Consider the following 20,041-nt stretch of genomic DNA (forward strand, 5'->3'; position numbering starts at 1 on the left):
ATCACTGCTAAGAAAGATATTAACAAACTCACTGAACTGTAGGAATCTACTTGAAGGGTCTAGTGAAGCAGGATTCTCCAAGATCAACTACCAGTTATGTCACATCATCCAGATATGACTCTTTGCTACTCTAGATGAACATTAATCCGATTACCAACCAAACTCCAGAAAATGCCAAATAGCTTGTACATATCAGATGGATAGCACAGGAATAGAAACATCTGCAAATGTTCCCGAATGTTTGCTGGAACGCTGAGCTCCCCCTCTTTTTACTTTACCAACAGCCTGGAAGGCTTCCATTAGCCTGGGGCATGGTGCAGAATAGGTATACTCTACCCTGCACAATTGTTCTAGTGCGCTGGTATAAATCTGTGCATGGTTCACACTTGGATTACAGGCAACTGTTCAACTCTATCCATTCCCTTTTCAGTAAAGCATCTCTAAGAAAACCTTTTATCCCAAATCTTTGCCTGTCATTCCTTTCACATACTGGTTATTCTAGCATTCCACCTATCCTGCCAGTATACTGATTATTCTAGCATTCCATTCATCCTGCCAATATGCCTTAAATATATTATTTTCTTTAGAGCCATAGTTAGGAGCCCCCTGATTTAAACCTGTCATCTAATAATTCTCTAATCATTTATATTATGATGTATCTATTCTGATAGATTTAAATCAAGTTCCCCACTGATACAACACTATATTTCCTTAGCAATAGTGAAAAGGTAGCCATTAAAACCGGAGCATATAGTTCATATCATTTTACATAGCTTAAATTTACTGTTAGAAAATGTTACCTTAATACTCTGGTTATGTAATGGATGATTTTGCTTATGACCTTTGCATAAGAACAAATCCACATGAACAGCACATATAATACATGTGTTTATATTTAGAGACAACTGACCAGAACTATCCAGAAGAAAGGGCTGGTAGTTACTGGACACAGTATCTTATGTTAATGAGATGAAAAGGCAGTGTTTGTTAAGAGTGTAAATATTCATAATTTGAGAATTGAGGAAACTTGTTATTTGATTAGTCCAATTTTCTTTAATCTGGTTTTCATTTTAATTGATTTTAATCCACCCTCCCTGCCATGTGATGATCTCCCAGAACCTACCATCTTATCTTGCAGCTTTCTCCATGTCTTCCAACTCTTTTAACCGTACATAAATTATAGCTATTACATGACTGCTCACTCAACCTTACCTGCTCCTGCTTATGGAAACTTCCACTCCTCTGGCCTCCTGTCCCGTGTCTCTGACTGAAGCCTTCCAGCCTGAATAAAATAACTACCACTATCCCCACCCAGCCCCAGCATGTACCTGCTACTTTGGCTAGAATCTGTAGTGTAGATAAAAAAGCTGCAGTGCTAAGGGAGAGATTTTGGCAGGGCCCACCCACGCCAGAGGGAGAAGGAACAGAAACATTTGACCAGGAACAAGGAAGGTCTGGGCTATGCTCCTTTGCCTAGGGCAAGCCCTGATAACGTTCAAAAGAAATGAGGGGGAAATTGTTGCTAAAGCCGTAGATCATGTAAAAGAACATTTATGCAGGGGTGAACTTCCAGATTTTGATAGATTTTCTGAAGCTAATCAGAAGAAACATAAGCAGAACAAGCAGTTTCTATCTCAACCATCAACCATTTCCCAAAAGCTTGCAGTCTAGTTGGTTAGGTTGAGCGAATGTGACCAGAGTGGGGATTCAAACTTGGATCTCCAAGATCTTGGTTTGCAACTGTGATCACTACACCATTCTGGTTCCTTTTTTTAATTCTGGGTTTCCCAGGTCCAATTCTGATGCCGTAACCACTGTATCATACTGGCTCTTTCAGCTGGCAAAGCATTAATACTTAAAAATACACTTATCTATATTTGTGGACTTTTAGAATAATAGTGAGCAGAAAGAACCCCCAGATAACTTTGTTTCTGGGGCAAGAAATTGAAATATCCCCATGGTCAAAATATAATACATAAACGAGAAGTTATTTAATTGTAAACCTAATCAGTTGTGTGTAGGGTTGCCAGGTCCCCCCTGGCCACTGGGGAAGATAAAGGGGTAGGGTTGCTAGATCCAGGCTGGGAAATTCCTAGAAATTTGGGAATGGAGCCTGGGGAGGACAGGGACCTCAGTGGGGTACAATGCCACAGAGACCACCCTCCAACGCATCCACTTTCTCCAGAGGAACTGATCTCTGTAGTCTGGAGATGACCTGTTATTCTGGGGGGTCCCCTGGTCCTACCTGGAAGCTGGCATCCCAAATTGTGTGAGATTAGTCACTTTGCCCGAGGGAAGCCCTGATAAAGTTCAACAGAAAATGGATATTGGATTCTGATACTGTAGCTTTGTGAATACTACAGCCATCACCTGGAGACTTGGCCCCTTGGTTATTATTGTAATTGAGTTTAAATGTAATAATTAAAAGCTAGTTCACAGGTGTTCGGTTTCAAACCTCCCCCCCACAAAAAAACCTAGCATTTCTTAAAACAAATAGAATGCGTGCCATCATGACCACAGCAGTAATTTAAAAAACCCTCTGTTTTAAAAAGTAGCTGGTTCTGCTGAAGAAAACTTGGAATTTCTGTTTGTAATGTAAGGACACACAGCAAAAGAGCACTGTTGATTATTACAAATAAGAATCGTTTTGTTTTTTAAAAAAAGTATCACCCAAGCCTTTACTGCTTTCTTTCCTTTCTGCTTTTCAGGGGAAACCTCATTAAACGGCAGCCACGTCTGAGTTCACAGGAAAACTTAACTCAAGATTTACTCCAAAAAAAGCGGGGAGAAAGCCAGAACCATGACTACAGGGGAAACTTCTCCAGATGGGGGTTGAGGGGCGACCGAGCCCCACCGCTCCCGGGCTCGGCAGGGCTTTTGCCAAGGGTGCTGCGTGCGCGGGAGACAAAGAGCGTCTCCGGTTGAGCCAGGCTCCCCCAAGGGTCAAAAGTGCGCGTCCCCACTTGCCCCGGGGCTGGGGAGGAGCCGGGCCGGGGGGCACTCGGAGGGTCAGGGAGCAGGAAGAGCGGCAACAGAGAGGAGGGAGGGAGGGAGGGAGGAAGGGCCGGGCGGGGAGTGGAAAGGAGGTGAGGCTATCCTCGCGGGGCCTGCCCCTTGCTGCACGCTGAGAGCCGCGATGGGAATCCGCGCCCGACGGCGCACTCCCGCCAGCGCGCCTCCCTCGCCCTCCAGCGTCGGCGCAACAGCAGCGCCAGGTGAGTCCAAAAAAAACCCCTCCTCGCCCCGGGTTGCAGAGGTGACGACTAATATACTTCTCTGCCGGGGCTTCCGAGTTGTCCCGAGGACGGAAACTGAGCTCTGGAGGGTCAGAGAGAGGGACCCGGAGCCAAAAATGCCTGGCTGCGTCTCCAGCTGTGGGAGGGGCGTCGGATGAAGCGCGAGGGGGAGTTTGGACTTTCCTGGGGCTCCTCTGGGTGGGTGCGTGGGGGGAGCCAGATTTTCGGAGCTCAGCGCCTGTACGGGTTTCTCAGCGGCGCTTGCCCGGCCAGCCCCTGTGGCCCGCAGAGGCTCTCCCACGTTTACTCTCCGGCAGCTGCTACCATACTCCCCCCCCCACCCCCAGTGTTGCCTAGTCTGGATTGCAGTTTGAGCTAGCCGGGATAGGCTAATGCTTGCACACCACAAGGAAATGTCGGCTATTGGTAGTTGTTGGGCAAGTCACACTCTCTCAGCCTCACTCACCTCACAAGAAGTGAGTATCTGAAGAAGTGAGCTGTGGCTCACGAAAGCTCCTACCCTACCAGAAAATACTTTTTGTTAGTCTTTAAGGTGCTACTGGACTCTGGCCCTTTTCTGCTACTCACCTCACAAGGTGTCTGTTGTGGGGAGGGCAGGGGAAGGTGACTGTAAGCCGCTTTGAGTCTCCCTTAAGTGGCAGAGAAAGTCGGCATATAAAAGCCAACTCTTCTTCTTTCCAGGTAGTGCCCAAGTGCCATTAGCCCAGGCTAGCCCGATCTCAGAAGCCAAACAGGGAGGGCCCTGGATGGTATTTGGATGGGAGACCTTCAAGGAAGTCCTAGGTCACTAAGCAGAGGCAGGCAATGGCAAACCACCTCTGAAGGTCTCTTGTCCTGAAACCCCTGGCCCCGGGGATGGGGTGGGGGGAGGTCATCAGAAATCAGCTATAGTGTAGTGGTTAAGAGCAGCGGGCTTTAATCAGGAGAACCGGGTTTGATTCCCCACTCCTCCACATGAGCTGCGGACTCTAATCTGGAGGATTTGTTTCTAGCTCTTCCATGTGGAACCTGCTGGGTGACCTTGGGCCAGTCACATTGCTCTGAGAACTCTATCAGCCCCACCTACCTCACAAGGTGCCTGTTGGGGGGAAGGGAAGGTGATTGTAAGCAGTTTGAGATTCCTTAAAGGTAGAGAAAAGCGGGGTATACAAACCAACTCTTCTTGTAACTTGAGGCAAAAAAAGTGCTTAAGTGGTTTTGATAAAAGAGGAGAGGAAAGCTTGGAGGGGGAAGATCATCCTTCTTGCCTTGTTATTTCACCCTGGTTGGCTCCATCCCTAATGCTAGATGACAAAGTAATTCCCATTATCCCCATTTTTGTGTGTGTTAATCCTAGCTGGGAACTTTCCTTGTAGCGACTGAGTTTTGGTGGGAAAACTGCTTCTGCCTTTTCCTCCACTCTCTTAGATGGAATTGCCCTCTGCCCTCGTTGAGGTTCATGCCCCAGTCATCTGTAAAATCTGATATAGTATCGCCACAATTTGGTTTTTGAGACAAGGCCTATTGTCCCCAGAGGCAGAAATTCAGCCAAATGAAACTTTCCCACATATTTTCATACTGATAAAAGCACCTGTCAACGTTCTCATGTTGAATGTTTGCTTGTCATACATATGTTATGGGCATAAAGTTCTTAAGGAAATAATAAACATACATATCTTGCCACATCCCATCTCAGGAGAGGTCTGGTAACTCAAGAAGTTAGTTCACCAATGCAGGTATGAAGTCCATAGACCCAAGGACTAAACCTTGGGATCATGGAGGTGGGCAACAACAAAAACATGCTTTGTTGTGTTGTGACTACAAAGTCCACTGGTACAAATGCAATTTACTGGTATAATGGGAAGAAGGCACTGCTTCATCATATCCCAAATTCACATTTCCCCTTCTTTTGCAGTCCATCACCACATCACGCCCCATTGTGTCCTCCATTTTTCCTTATGTCCTTGCTCCTGTGCTGTTGGATGCTGCTGTTGGTTGAGGCTGGCAGAGGGGAAGATGAATGCCACCTGTCCTGGCTTGGGAGCAACCATAATAACCATGGTGTTCTCCATCCCAGCTCTACTCTAACAAGGAAGCAAGTGATATTGGGGATTTTTCTGATTGGCTTTTCCTGGTTGGTTACCAGGCTGTAGCTCTAGCCAGCAACTCGCTAACATCTCTTGTTTGTTGTAGGCACACATCCCAGCTCCTTGGGCTGGTGGGGGGAAAACATCCAGATACTTTGCATCGAGGGAGAGCAGAAACCACTGCAGATACCACCTGCCCTCCCAAGTGTTGTGGAACAGTGATTTCTATGCAGAGAACCTCCTGGAGGCTTTGAACTTGCTAGGACCTGTGATTCTGCCCTTCAAAGATGGCTCTTCCAAACATCACTCAGCCTGAATATCTTCCGCAGCCCAATGACCCCAGTGATGGCCTGCAGGGCCTTTTTGCTATGATGCATTCTTTTCTGGGGCTAGTGCAACCCAACAGGTTCCCAGGTAAGTTCCTTCAAGCAGGAAGTCAGGAATTGTATCGTTGGCCCTGGCTTTCTCCACCATAAAAGGCTATCGAGGTAGAGATTACAGCTGGGTTCTAACAGTGTTGGGTAACCTTGCCTTTTCCATAGGCTGCAATTCACCACTAATGTCCTTGATAGTAGTCCTTTAATAGAGTAGCCTTAGGGCATATGTTATGGGTGACAGCCTTTTAATCTCCAGTCTGAGAATCTGACTAACATGGGGTGTGAATGGTAAAGGATCTGCAACCTCCTATTACCTTACCTAGTAAAGTGGCAGATATATTGGTTAGGTCTTATTTTAACATGAAAATGGGTGCATTGGTTGGTGGGAGCTTAACTCTCTCCACTTTCCTTTTGTATCATTAATCATCAAAGATTTCCTTTTCCATGGCCTAACTCTGATGTGTGTGTGTTAAGTGCCGTCAAGTCGCTTCCGACTCATGGCGACCCTATGAATGAAAGTCCTCCAAAATGCCCTCTCTTTGACAGCCTTGCTCAGATCTTGCAAATTGAAGGCTGTGGCTTCCTTTATTGAGTCAGTCCATCTTTTGATGGGTCTTCCTCTTTTCCTGCTGCCCTCAACTTTTCCTAACTTTTCCTAACTCTGATACTAGAAAGCAAATGCCTGAAACATAGCGTTGCCATCCTCCAGGTGGAGCCTGAAGATCTCCTGGAATTATAACATCCCCAGACTAGATATCAGTTCCCCTACAGAAAATGGGTGCTTTGGAGGGTAGACTGTATGGCATTATACCCTATTGAAGCCCCTCCCCTCCCCAAACTCCCCAGGCTATATCCCCAAATCTCCAGGAATTTCCCAGTCTGTAGATTGAAACCCTAATGGGAAAACCAACTATAGGGAGGAGTGGGGAGGATTTATCTATCCCACATCTATGCCCTTTGTCATATTTGTATAAGACTCTACCCACTTCTTTATACACATTTGGGGCAGACCCTCTGCTAAGAAAACGTGGCTGTCATTTTATTGCCCAGTTTAGCTGTGAGGTGAGCCATTTCACTCTGTCTAATAGTGGAAGTGTGTGGAATATTATTTATTAAACATGTTTATTATTGTGATGCCAGTCAAAATGTTAATATGTTTTCTTTGCAACATCTAGGTACACTGACTTAGTTCTGTTTGTGGTAAACATTACCTAATCTCAAACCCTTCCCAACAGTTATTATTTCTTACACAATCCTTGAAGGGCTAGATGTAAACACACTTTTCAAAGTAATGTTTTAGCCAGTGACAATTTAATAGGCTTGAGTAATTGTTTAGAGAGAATTCTGTGGCTTCTAGAGTCCCTTCTGATTTTCAGACTTTTGAACTGGAGATCATGAATTGCTTAGGCACAAATAGGACTCTGAAAAGAACATTTCCACATCAGACCAAATGTCCAAGCAGCCTAGAGTTCTGCTTTCAAGAACAACTATCAAAGTTTGCAAGCAGGCCATGAAGGCAAAAGCCTCAGTCCTGTTGTAGTATCTAGTATTCCATCTAACTGTCATTGGGTATTTGTCATTAAAAGGGGACAGGACCAATGACGACTCACAAAAAAGGGGTAAACTCATCCCTCCACTGAGCCCCCCATTTCCTCCCCTCTTGCTCTGCCACAGCTGATCCCTACCTTTTATTTTAAATGCTGTTTTGTGACAAATGTTGCTCCTAATTTCTTGGGGCTTTTAACCATACACTTACTCGTATGTATAAAATGTTTTTCTGCAACCCTAAGAATTATCTGAGAAACTTATATTCTAGATTTGAAACATATATTCTAAACCAGGGTCCCCCCAGTTGCGTTTTTTGATCCTCATTGGACAGCCACCCACCCACCTAAATGAATCTAGATGGGTAATTGACTTAAATGAATCTAGATGGGTATAACTCTGCTTAGAACTGTACTGTTAGCATCCATTAATTTGTATATTTGTGATTCAGTTATAAACATCTGAGGTAGTTGCCAGCACTAAATCTTTGAGTAGTGAATTCTTTACATTATTTCTAATTTGCATGAAGTACATTTTTCTGTCCTGAATTTGCTGCCTATTTCATTCAGTGACCTCAAGTTCTTTATAGTTTATGACAGAAAAAAATCTCTATTTTCTCCACATCATCCCCCTCACTTCTAATCCTTTTTTCTCTTTAAATCTAAAATGTATTGCCATGATCAAACTGCTCCTTCTTCCCGCAATGCAATCTCAAATTTTAAAAATCTTAGGACACTTTAGCTTCTCCTTATAGGGAAGGTGCTCTTCCATCATTTTGGATGACCCTTTTTATGCTTTTTCTGACTCTGTGAGATGGGGCCAGCAGAACTGTGCACGATATTCTAAACGTGTATGTAATATAGATAACAGCATTGTAACATTTATCATTTGGTTTCCCCACACTGTTCCTAATAACTCATAATATGAAATTTGCTATTTTCAATGATGGGCTTACATGTTCAGCACAGTATTCATCACAACCCCAAAATGTGGATGTGTCAGATCCCATCAGTGTGAATGTATACCTGGGTTTGTTTGACCTTGTATATGCCCCCTTTACATTTAACATACAGTGATTCATTTAACTTAGTGACTCACAGCTGCCATTTTGTTAAAATTCATCATGTTTTAAGAAGCCCTTCTAGAGATCTTCACATTCTGATGGGAATTTTACCATCCTGAAATTCTGGTTCTATTTATACACTTGGCTTTCTTGCTGTGCTCACCCTTAACTCCAGATTATTCATGAACAGCAACAGTTGCTGTACAGATGCTTGCTGGACTCCGCTGTTTACTTCCTTCTGTTATGAAAATTCTGATTTGTATCCTCTGCTTTCTGTTTTTTTAATCCGTTACTGTTCCGTAAGAAGAACTGCCCTGTTAACCCATGCAAAGGTTTATTCAAAAGCCTTTATCAAAAGCTTTTTGGAAATGCAAGTAAATAACATCTTAAGAAATACCTCTATCTACACGTTTGCAAGCAAGTCTTCCCCTGTGTAGCATAAATGTCCTAAGGAAGTCTTCTGTTAATTGCCCTGTCCAGCTCAGGCTAGACTTCTTCGTCTTGTCTTCATGTCTTGCCCATCACTGGCCCTTGATGGTCTTAGATGTTGCCTTGTTACTCTTTTGTCAAGAGGGTTGCCAACCTCCAGGTACTCAAAACAAGAAACTCGTGCCAACAAGTGGGTATGACAGAAAAAAGGCACTACTGGAATATGACATAGAAATATGAGGCAATAACCAATATAACACTTGCTAAACTATTTATAAGAACAATGCAAAAATGCAAGGCAATGTATACAATTCAAGCAATGCAGAACGAATCCTTGTAGGAATCAATAATAAAGGTGAAACAAATCACAATGTCAATGCTGTAATGGTACAATACTTCTTGCGTCCAAGAGAATAAAGACACTGTAAATAAAGAAAGTCTTTTCATAAATGTAGACAAGCCAGGAAAATCTTCATGAATCCAAAAGCCAGGAAAAATGGGATTCCGGTATTAGTCCCCATTTCGCATCATGCTTCTTCAATTTCTGGCCAATTTCTGGCAACTTTTTAGTAGTGAGATTCACATTCCTAAGAACATATGTTCTGTAATATATATACATACATATAAAAATAACCATAATATATAGGAAATACTAAACATAAAAAACAATAATGAAATAAATACAACAATTCCATTGAATACACTTACCCAGGAATTAGGTGTGTACCCTATATAGCAAAGTGAAGCTAGTGGATGGCGATATGTGTCATCTACAGGAAGAAACTTACACCTCGTATAAAAAGTCTATAATGGGCTCTAATTAGTAACAGCTGAAACAACTGGTCTAATTCCTGGGTAAGTGTATTCAATGGAATTGTTGTATTTATTTCATTATTATGTTTTTTAGTATTTCCTGTATATTATGGTTATCCTTTCTATGTATGTATATATATTACAGAACATATGTTCTTAGGAATGTGAATCTTACTACTAAAAAGCTGCCAGAAATTGGCCAGAAATTGAAGAAGCATGATGCGAAATGGGGACTAATACCGGAATCCCATTTTTCCTGGCTTTTGGATTCATGAAGATTTTCCTGGCTTGTCTACATTTATGAAAAGACTTTCTTTATTTACAGTGTCTTTATTCTCTTGGACGCAAGAAGTATTGTACCATTACAGCATTGACATTGTGATTTGTTTCACCTTTATTATTGATTCCTACAAGGATTCGTTCTGTATTGCTTGAATTGTATACATTGCCTTGCATTTTTGCATTGTTCTTATAAATAGTTTAGCAAGTGTTATATTGGTTATTGCCTCATATTTCTATGTCATATGCCAGTAGTGCCTTTTTTCTGTCAACCTCCAGGTACTAGCTGGCAATCTCCTGCAATTATAACTGATCCCCAGTCGATAGAGATCAGTTCACCCAGAGAAAATGGCCACTTTGGCAATTGGACTCTATGGCATTGAAGTCCCTCCCCAAACCCTGCCCTCCGCAGGCTCTGCCCCCCAAAAATCTCCCGCCGGTGGTGAAGAAGGACCTGGCAACCCTATTTGTCAACCTAGTTGAAGTCTGATGTGCCTAGGAAAGTACAATAGGGAGAGGATAGGCTTTTAGTTGAACGAACCGGCATTCCAGGTTCCTCTGTGAAAAGTGCGAGGCCTGGAGAGTTGAAAATCTGGGGTTCTGTCCTCAATTTAGGAACGACAATGGACAGCTGCTTTAGTGGAGAGAATGAGCCAAAATGTGGTTCAAATGTGATCTTAGCCATTAATTAACTGTGAAATCCTAAGAAGTTTCCTCTTCTAAGCTTACTGGCTTCAGTACATTTAGAGGGGGGTAACTGCTTTTTTGTGTATGTGTGCCGTCAAGTCTCAGCTGACTTATGAGAGCCAGTGTGGTGTAGTGGTTAAGAGCAGCAGACTCTAATCTGGAGACCCAGATTCGATTCCCCACTCCTCCACACGAAGCCTGCTGGGTGACCTTGGGCCAGTCACAGTTCTCTCCGAACTCAACTCACACAGAGGCAGGCAATGGCAAACCACCTCTGAACGTCTCTTGCCTTGAAAACCCTATGGCGTCACCATAAGTCAGCTGTGATTTGACAGCACAACACACACACAGCTCTGCTTAGGATGGCAGTGTAAGCAGCCTTAGGCAAGCCACTGTTACCGGCTTCAGGACCTAGTCCATAATAAAGGCCTAATTTATATATTTCTAAGTGCTGCTAGGGAGTTGTTGCAGCTTCAGTCAATCATTAACTTAAAAATTTCTAAGCAACCAGGTTCCTAAATGTAGCACAGAGAAGTATATTTGACGGGGGGGAAGGGTCAGAGTGGAGCTAGCAGAGAGGGCAAAAGGGAAGTCAGGTGGGCAATTGAGGATGGAGCCTGGAGGTGTTGTTAGCAAGGACCCTCCATGTCTTCAGCCTGTGGATTTTTTTTCAAACTCAAGCTGTAGAGAGCTGTTGTTTATCCTGAACATTCAAATATCATGAGTCAGGGTACGTGCATTTGGGCTGAATTTCATGCTCATTTATAATGTGGCTACTTGACTATTGTGGTCACATTCCCAGTTTTCCTAGCCTGAGGAATAGAAATCCCTTTTTCTAAGAATCTTACCATTCTTTAATGTTTAGGGGATTAATCATGATAAGATTGTTGTACTTGGCTATAATCCTTAGTGTGAAAAGTTAAAGCAAGGCCAATCAGGAGTTGTATTCCCTAGTCTGGAAACCTTGCAAGCCTGGAGATTCCTCAGAGATTATTGAAACAAACTCTGTGCATGCTAAGAAGCACATTCTGCTTTATTGTTATTTAACAGTTTCCATAACTGAGCCTTGAGCAATGAAAAGAGATTTGGTGTGCATGTGTGGACTTAAATAAGCTACTTTGGGACTCTTTGGTTACTCTGGGTATACTTTTCCTGCTGGCTGCCTGTTAGCATTAGTTTACAAGCAGAACCATGTTTTCCACTGTGGGGGAGAAATGCCCTGCCTCTCCTTGATTTTGGGATCTGTATGTGTCTTTGTACTGAATTCCTTTCTTGCTGGATATAATCCTGATGGTGCTGATGCAGAAGTAGTGCTGGTATGACATAGTAGTGACTTAGAAATGAATGGAGAGAGAAAGTGTTTCTTCCCTGCATACTAAGTAACACAGACAGTGCTAGTAGGAATAAGATTTCAAGTTTAAATTTCAAGATAACTCTGAAGAACTGTAAATAAAATGTGCAAATAGTTAAGATTTTAATTTTAATTGAGCCTTTCTTCCAGGATCCCCTGAAGTGCAGGATTTCCTAGAGTTCAGCCAGATTCCTTTTGAAAAGCTCATGAAAAAAAGATTCTTCAAAGGATTCTATTTTTTCCCTGATAGCCAACTTAAATTTCCTTTGTTTTTAGAGTGAGCCTCTTGTTTCTTGTGCTTTCCTCAGTGTCTTTGGCAAAGGGAGGTTATCTCTCTTTGCCTATCTTTTAAATGTCTCCTATTATTAAACTGCTATTATGTTTCCCATTAATCCTCTTTATTTTTTAAAAAAATCTGAATGTGTCCAGATTTTTTTTAAGCTTTTCTTTAGGACATCATGTATGCCAGAGTTGATCAGAACTCACCCTTGGTATTTCTAAGTCCAGCCTTAATGACCTGTTTGCAATGCTGAGTTTTGCCCCTGAACAAGATGATAAAAAGAGACTGTGTGCCTAAGTGAACTTGATCCAGTTCCCACCCACTACCATGTTTATGTCTCTGAGATTTGGAAGGAGGCTTATGAGGATCTGCCCTCAGTCAGACTTGAACTGAAGCACTACCTTATTATTTTTAAATATATATTTTCTTTGTGTTTATGAAATGGGCAACTGTTGGCCTTCCAGTGTTGCTGTGCTGCCCAGTGCTATTTAAGGTATTTCTTTAAATCCCTTCCCGTTTGCTTGAATCCTTAAAATGTAGTCACCAAATCATATTCCAGCTGAGACCTAATCAGAACTGAGTGTTTCTATTAACCTCCTACATCTTTTCTTAATACAATTTCCCCTCTCTGTAACGTCACTGTGATGACTCATGTTCAGATCATATTCCGGGACAGCATACACGTTATATTCAGCATTGCCAAACCCCAGCCGGTTTTCACCCTTCTTACATTGGGAGCCCCTCTTGTTCAGTCATCACTGTATCTAACAGTAAGCTCATTGGCCCCTATGTGGATGACACATACAGACAAACCAGCCCACCCACAGACAGGGCAGGAGTTTCTATATACTACTTGGAGGGACTTCCCAGATATGCCAAAAACTATGGCCTTTAATTTAACCAAACGAAAAAGGGAAAATACTTCTTTAAAAAAACATTGAAGACTTAAATGTGTGCAGGAAGCCCAGTGTTTTAACTTATTGATAACTTTACATTATTAATCTAACATTTACATGTTTGCCATTCACTCAGTCTGAGTTTTTCTAAATTTGGGGTAGGAAACTGAAGAAGTAAGGTACAAGAGGTTTTGCAAGGGCAATCTAGAAACCCACTTATATTTTATTGGCATTTTTTTCTGTGTTGTTTGCCACCCTATTTTCACATGAGGAAATATTGGTGGGTGGTGGTTTGGAGAATTTACATTGATAGGGTAATCCTGATATGTAAAATTTGTCTCCTTGCACACAAATAAACCAGAGAAGTAATTATTACTCTCTTGCAAATTAGATGTTACCCAGAGATGTGTGAACAGTTTGCTTTTTTTAAAAAGTAAAAAGCAGCCTCTGAGACTGCAGTTGGGAACTGAGGAAAGGTGTTATGGGGCAGGTGCTGCTTAACCCTTTCCCTTCCTCCTTTGTCCACTCCATATCACCTTCCTCATAGCTACTCTCCCTTCTCTAAGGGGAAAGATATCCTTGTTTCTTTCTCCCACAGAAAGAAAAATAGCTGAGGGAGGAGAATTTTTGAGTCAACAAAAACTAGGAAGGTGAAAGAGTAAGCAACCCCTCCCTCTTCCTTTCCTTGAGTTAGCCACCTGCAACTGATTTTAATTTTTTTAAGCCAAAAGGTTCATGTGTTTCTTATGTAATGTCTAATTTGGCTTTCATCCTGTGCTTAGGGCAGAGGGAAAGAGCACAAAGCCGCTAGATGTTCTGCATTATCCTCTTGATTTTTTGGCCTCTGGCTTTCAGGCACCCAAGCTCAACGATGGGCAAGTAAGCTGTCAGTACAGAATGATAACTTGCCTCCCCCACCCCACAAGCTCTTCCAGACTGTGATGGTGGCACAGGACTGGCCTTGTGGCGTCATTGTGGGAGAGGAGGCTTTTGGGCTGTTGTGCGAGAGCCCCAGTTTTTCTTGCAGTCCCCTCCTTTAAGCCCAGTGATTGGGGTTGTAGCCCTGGGGAGACAGTATTTGCCCAGTGGGGAAACTTATATGTAGCCCATCAATACATGTATATTTTCCGCAAAGAATCAAAAAGTGGTTCAGTGAGGCCATTTCAGGTCAGGAAAACGACACGGGGGGGGGGGCGCGGGGCGGGGGAAGGCTTAAACTCCTGCATTCTCTGGGCCCTTTCTGAATCAGGCCCCTGAATGCCTAGGAATTAAACTTCAACATGGAACTCCTGAGCTCTTCTGACTGAAACCTGGGGTGGGTATGGGGCAGACCTGTAAACAAAGTAACATGTAGTTAGTTCTTGAGCTTCACGGCATCTGACATTAGTTGAGACTGCTCAGATAGCTTTCAAATTTTGATTTTCCATTTTGTGGACTCCTTTTTAAAAATTCAGTGTTCAAATCCATGAGTTAGAATCCAGATAAGAATTCCTGATAGTGGTCAATAGACTAGCTGTACTTGACCGAGACTGGTGACTTGGTTTTGCTTAGTAGGATGAACAGGAGTCAAAGATCATGCTAGTTGAATCCTTTTTAAAAAGGGATCCAGATGGGAAACAGGAAATTACAAGCCAGTCAGCCTAACATCTGTCCCAAACAAATTAGTAGAAACTGTAATCGAAGATAGATTTATTAGGCACATAGAGGAACAAAGCCTTCTGAGGGAAAATCAACATGGCTTCTACAAAGGGAAGCCCTGCCTAATCAACCTTTTGGAGTTCTTTGAGGAAGTGAACAAGTGGACAATGTTGACCCTGTAGACATTATATACTTGGACTTTCAAAAGGCTTTTGACAAGTTACCAAAGACTCCTGAGTAAACTTAGCAGTCTAGAGATAAGACGGGTTCTCTTATGGATTAAAAATTGTTTAAAGGACAGGAAGCAAAGAGTAGGAATAAATGGACAGTAGTCAAAATGGAGGGGAGTAAGCAGTAAGGTTCCACAAGGATTGATAATGGGGCCAGTACTGTTTAATTTGTTCACAAATGATCTGGAACTAGGCATGAGTAGTGTAGTTATTCAGGATGGTGAAAACCAAAGATGACAATGAAGATCTCTAGGAGGAGCTTCACAATTTGGGTGAGTGGGCAACAATGCTGCAAATGAAGTTCAGTGTCGATAAGTGTAAGGTGATGCACATTGGAACAAAAAATCCCACCTTCAAGTATAGGCTGATGGGGTCTGAATTTACTGAGATTGAGAGGGAAAAAGCTGTTGTGGTTGTAGTAGATAGCTCAATGAAAGTGTCAGCCTGGTGTGCTGCAGCTGTGAAAAGGCAAACTCTATGTTAGGGATTATTAAGAAAGGGATTGAACATAAAACGGCTGATATTATGAGGCCCCAGTATAGATCAATGTTGTGGCCTCATTTGGAATTCTGTGTACAGTTCTGGTCACTTTATCTCAAAAAGGACATTGCAGAGCTGGAAAAAGTACAGAAGAGGACAACCAAGATAACTAGGGGGTTGGAGCACCTTTGCTATGAGGAAATGCTGAGGAGTCTGGGACTTCTCAGTTTATAAAAGACGACTAAGGGGGGACATGATAATGATTTATAAAATTATGCACAAGGTGGAGAGAGAGGACAAATACATCTTTTTCTCCCTCTCCCAAAATACTAGAACTCGAGGGCATCCACTGAAGCTAATGGGCAGTAGATTCAGGACGGACAAAAGAAGATATTTCTTTATACAGCAAGAGTTTAAAATGTGGAATTCTCTGCCAGAGGATGTAGTGATGGCCACAGACATAGACAGCTTTAGAAAGGGATTAGACAGATTCATGGAGGAGAGGTTTACCAATGGCTACTAGCCATGGTGACTAAAGGGAACCTCCATATTCAGTCACCTTCTGAATCCCAGTGCCAAGAGGCAACATTGGGGAAGGCCTCAGCTTCTATGCTCTGTTGCTGGACCTCCACTGAAACTGGTTGACCATTGTGTGATACAGGATGCTAGACTAGATGAACACTGGTCTGATCCAACAGGGCTCTTCTTATGTTCTTATTTATAGTACACAACAGCCTGAATAAAATAAAGCTACTTATAAGCCTGTTGTAGGCACAGAAAAATACCACTGCATCATGCCTCTGTTTCTGTACATGCACACAGCCGCCTTTCAATTAAAACCGGTTCCTAAGGCAGCATTAATTAAACTGTGGTCAGAGAGGTATTAAGAGGAAGAGAGAGCAAAAAAGATACACTCTGGGTAAACATTCATGCAAATATTTAAAGCTTTGCCTAGTACCATTCAAATGTCTCTGATCTGGCAGGATCAGAGGTTTGCAACCAGCAGAACTACTTCCGATCATCCCCCACCCCTGACATGCTAAATCTTAAAATAGGTAGCTGTGGCCAAGTCTGCTGGGCAGTTGCAATTTTAGGAATGGACAATCTATTTGCTTCAGTCTCAGATGTCTGTGGGCTGGTAGTTGTTACTCAATGGTAAAAGAAAGGTCTTTTGTACATGTTGCAGTGCACTTGGGCCCTGACATGGAAAACAGTTCTCTGTGGCATTAAGCCTGCTTTAAATCAAACCTTGTTCCTGTAGAAAACCCCCTGTTCCTCTGCATTGGAGCCTGGCATTTCATCTTCTAATAGAGATTTGATTGTGTTTATACCTTCCATGTGAAATTTCTGCAGCTATCTTTAGTCCCCATTAGAAGATGCAGCACAATATTCAGAGCTGAATCTTTTGCAAGATCCATTTTCTATAACCCATTTGTTAGAGATCCCTTTGGATCTACTGGAAATAGGATCTACTGAAACAGTCACAGGTACTTTGAATGAGAATAGAGCTGTCTGGTAAAGTCTACTTGCTGCAACATAGCACCCCTCTGTGGCAAAGTTTAATATTACTTGGTCTTGGCTACAGGCTACAAAGGGACAATATTTACTTTCTGGTAGTGTGGTGTTTGCCTTGACCTGAATGGCCCAGGGTAGACTGATCTTGTCAGATCTCAGAAGCTAAGCAGAGTCATCCCTGGTTAGTATTTTGATGGGAAACCACCAGGATATTCAGGGTTGTTACAAAGAAGCATGCAATGGGAAACCACCACTGGCTGTCTCGTGCCTTGACAACCCTCTGGGGTCACCATAAGCCGGCTGCGCCTTGATGACGTTTTCCACCCCTAGTATGGTGTTCGTATTGTGGCCGGGTTGGGTGGGGGATTTCACTCCATGAGAATTATAGTGGAGAAAGGCAGCTGTAGAAACAGGGATCTCTCTTGTTTCTTTATCTTCGTAACTTGAGGTCTGAGCAGGAATTTCAAGAGACATTTTTGTTTGGAGTCACCTGCAAATGTCACAGTAGTTATATGACTGTGCCTTCTGCCTTTCCACTACTAACCTCAGTGCTTTTTCCAGCTTTCCTGCCTCGACTGATGGAGCATGACATCAGATTTTCAAGTCCGGACTTTTACAAAGAGGTAAATATTACAGCAGTAGAGTCATGCAGGCCAAAGGCTGGTGGGTGGCAACAGGAACATCAGTGTACCTGGAAAGGGGTGCAAGAGAGGGGGCTCATGGAGAAGGAAATGTTAGTGATGTTGGCTCCCAAAAATGCAGGTAAGCACATCATCTGGAAGAAGTTACCACCTTCAAAAGGTGGCAATTTCTTGATTTAACAAATATATAAAATAAAACATAAATTATCTTCAATTGTACATTGTGAGCTAAAGAACACAAATAATGGGTTATAGATTCTAGCGGGGTCGCAAAGATGCATGATGGCTTGTGTTTTCAGGGTAGTGAAGTTCAGTGGTAACTTTGAAAGGAGAGTGCTATGACAGAATTTGGGGAAAACCCAGAATTTGGAGGCAATTTTGGGGACCTGATCATGCCAAACCTACAGCAAAGCTTGAAACACTACCTAGAACCTGGAATTCCTATTGCACTAGGGTATGAAATACCTGCCCAGATATCTCTAGGCTGTTGCATAAAGTCTAGTGAGTTTACCTTGGAGAACGGTGGGGGGGGGGGAGGAAGGAGCAGAACCCATTTCACACTTAGCTGCAGCAGAATGGTAGATGTAAGCAACCAGGGATGTGTTGCTCAAGGGAATTACAGGTCCTCTGATGGTGTGGGACTCTGGATGCACCATATATGGATGAGACTACGTAAGGCCCTTACATAAGCACTACGGCCTTCATAGCACAAACTTCACGCACATGCAGTCCCCCAAGGGACTTGGCAGGGGCAGCTTATGGCATCATTACAGGCATGACCTGTCACATGCAAATGACATTGTTGGCATTTGTTGGAACTTAGTGAATTGGATTCCTCAATGACAAATAAGCCCTCTAATGGATTCTTGAAAAATATTCCAGTAAATGCAGATTATTTTTGCATCTGAGCCTGTGGAATTAGTTCACCTCTTTATTTGCCTATTACATTTTTATCTCACCATTCCTCCAAGGAGCAAAGGGTAGTATGTATGGTCTCCCATTTCTCATTTTGTCCTCACAACAACCCTGTGAAGTAGGCCCAGCTGAGAAAGAGTAATTGGCCCATGGACACCCACTGAGTTTGATGGACAAGCACAGAATTGAGCCTGGGCTTAGCCCAAACACTCTATCTACTACATCACACTGGATCTCTTTTCCAAGCACTTTGGAGCAGTCATGTGCTGTTAGCACCTATGAATGCCAGCTGACTATGATGTTTTTCCCCTCGTGCCTAGGTGCTCGTGTATCAGGCAGGATTCCTGGTTTGCATCATCATTGGAGTTCTCTTCATCGTCCTCATGCCCCTGGTGGGCTTGTGCTTCTGCTGCTGTCGCTGCTGTGGGAACTGTGGGGGTCGCATGTACCAGAAGCAGAAGAACAACACTGGCTGCCAGAGACGGTCATTCTTTGCATCTGTGCTGGTTGTTACTATTATTCTTCTGTGAGTTTTATATCATGCAAAGTATCATAGAGGAGTGATTGGTTTTGTGGCCAACAAGGCCCTTCCACTTTCTTTGCAGCCATTCTGGTCCAATTTAAATGTGAACATGGGCAGGCAAGGAACTTACTGTATGGCGCTGTGCATGCCCAGTGTCTCATTTAAACTGGGTGCCCATCGTCCACATGCTGGATACCAGGGATCTGTAGCTCAAGTGGTTCCTGTGCTGGCCAGTGAATGTTGTTGATAGGGTGGTTGAGGCCCCAGGTTGAATGAGACACACCAGGGCATGCTCAACACTGCACAAGTAAGTTCTCCTTGCCTGCTTGGCAATGTGTTCTGATCAGGCCACAGTTTCTAATGATTCTTTTGTGTGTGTGTGTGGATGGGAAATGGCTTCTTGGAACTGAGGGAGGATGGGATGTGACAAAGAGGGGCCCTACAGGAAGCTGTTATTGTGTGTGCACATTCCTTTGAGTGGGAGGAGGTCACATTGCCAGACAGATTGAGGCAACAGAGACATATTCTGAGCTGTTGAGGGAGGGTGGGAGCAGCTACTGGAGATAAGAACATAAGAAAAGCCCTGCTGGATCAGACCAAGGCCCATCAAGTCCAGCAGTCTGTTCCCACAGTGGCCAACCAGGTGCCTCTAGGAAGCCCCCAAACAAGAGGACTGCAGCAGCACCATCCTGCCTGTGTTCCACAGCACCTAAGATAATAGGCATGCTCCTCTGATCCTGGAGAGAATAGGTATGCATCATGACTAGTATCCATTTTAACTAGTAGCCATGAATACCCCTTTCCTCCATGAACATGTCCACTTCCTTCTTAAAGATGTCCAGCAATCTGGAAAGATAAATACCCCGTTGGGGTGCAGGCAGGTTCAGTGCTGGCTTCTGTTTTCAATGGTAGGCACAACACTGGAATCATATAAAATGGAGACAAAAGTGCTCCTGGGCAAGTGCAGAGTGCCCTTTAGTTCCTCACATTAACATTGGAGAGTTATTTATTCATTAGGCACAAGGGTGAAGGGTTTCTAGGTAAGAAGGCAGTAGT

The 20,041-nt window shown here is 43.2% G+C and overlaps 1 protein-coding gene across 1 annotated transcript in view; it reads left to right on the forward strand.

Annotated features, from left to right (window-relative positions):
• The first annotated feature begins 5,573 nt into the window (after positions 1-5,573).
• The window catches only part of LOC130477712 (prominin-1-A-like), a 38,229-nt gene continuing 23,761 nt past the window's right edge, over positions 5,574-20,041 (forward strand). The window contains exons 1-3 of the mRNA XM_056849759.1: positions 5,574-5,737; positions 17,468-17,529; positions 18,783-18,988. Of these exons, the coding sequence (XP_056705737.1) occupies positions 5,611-5,737; positions 17,468-17,529; positions 18,783-18,988 (395 nt within the window). The 5' untranslated portion in view covers positions 5,574-5,610. The remainder of the gene's footprint in view (positions 5,738-17,467; positions 17,530-18,782; positions 18,989-20,041) is intronic.

The sequence above is a fragment of the Euleptes europaea genome, chromosome 5 (genome assembly GCF_029931775.1).
Source record: "Euleptes europaea isolate rEulEur1 chromosome 5, rEulEur1.hap1, whole genome shotgun sequence".
Lineage (NCBI taxonomy): Eukaryota > Metazoa > Chordata > Lepidosauria > Squamata > Sphaerodactylidae > Euleptes > Euleptes europaea.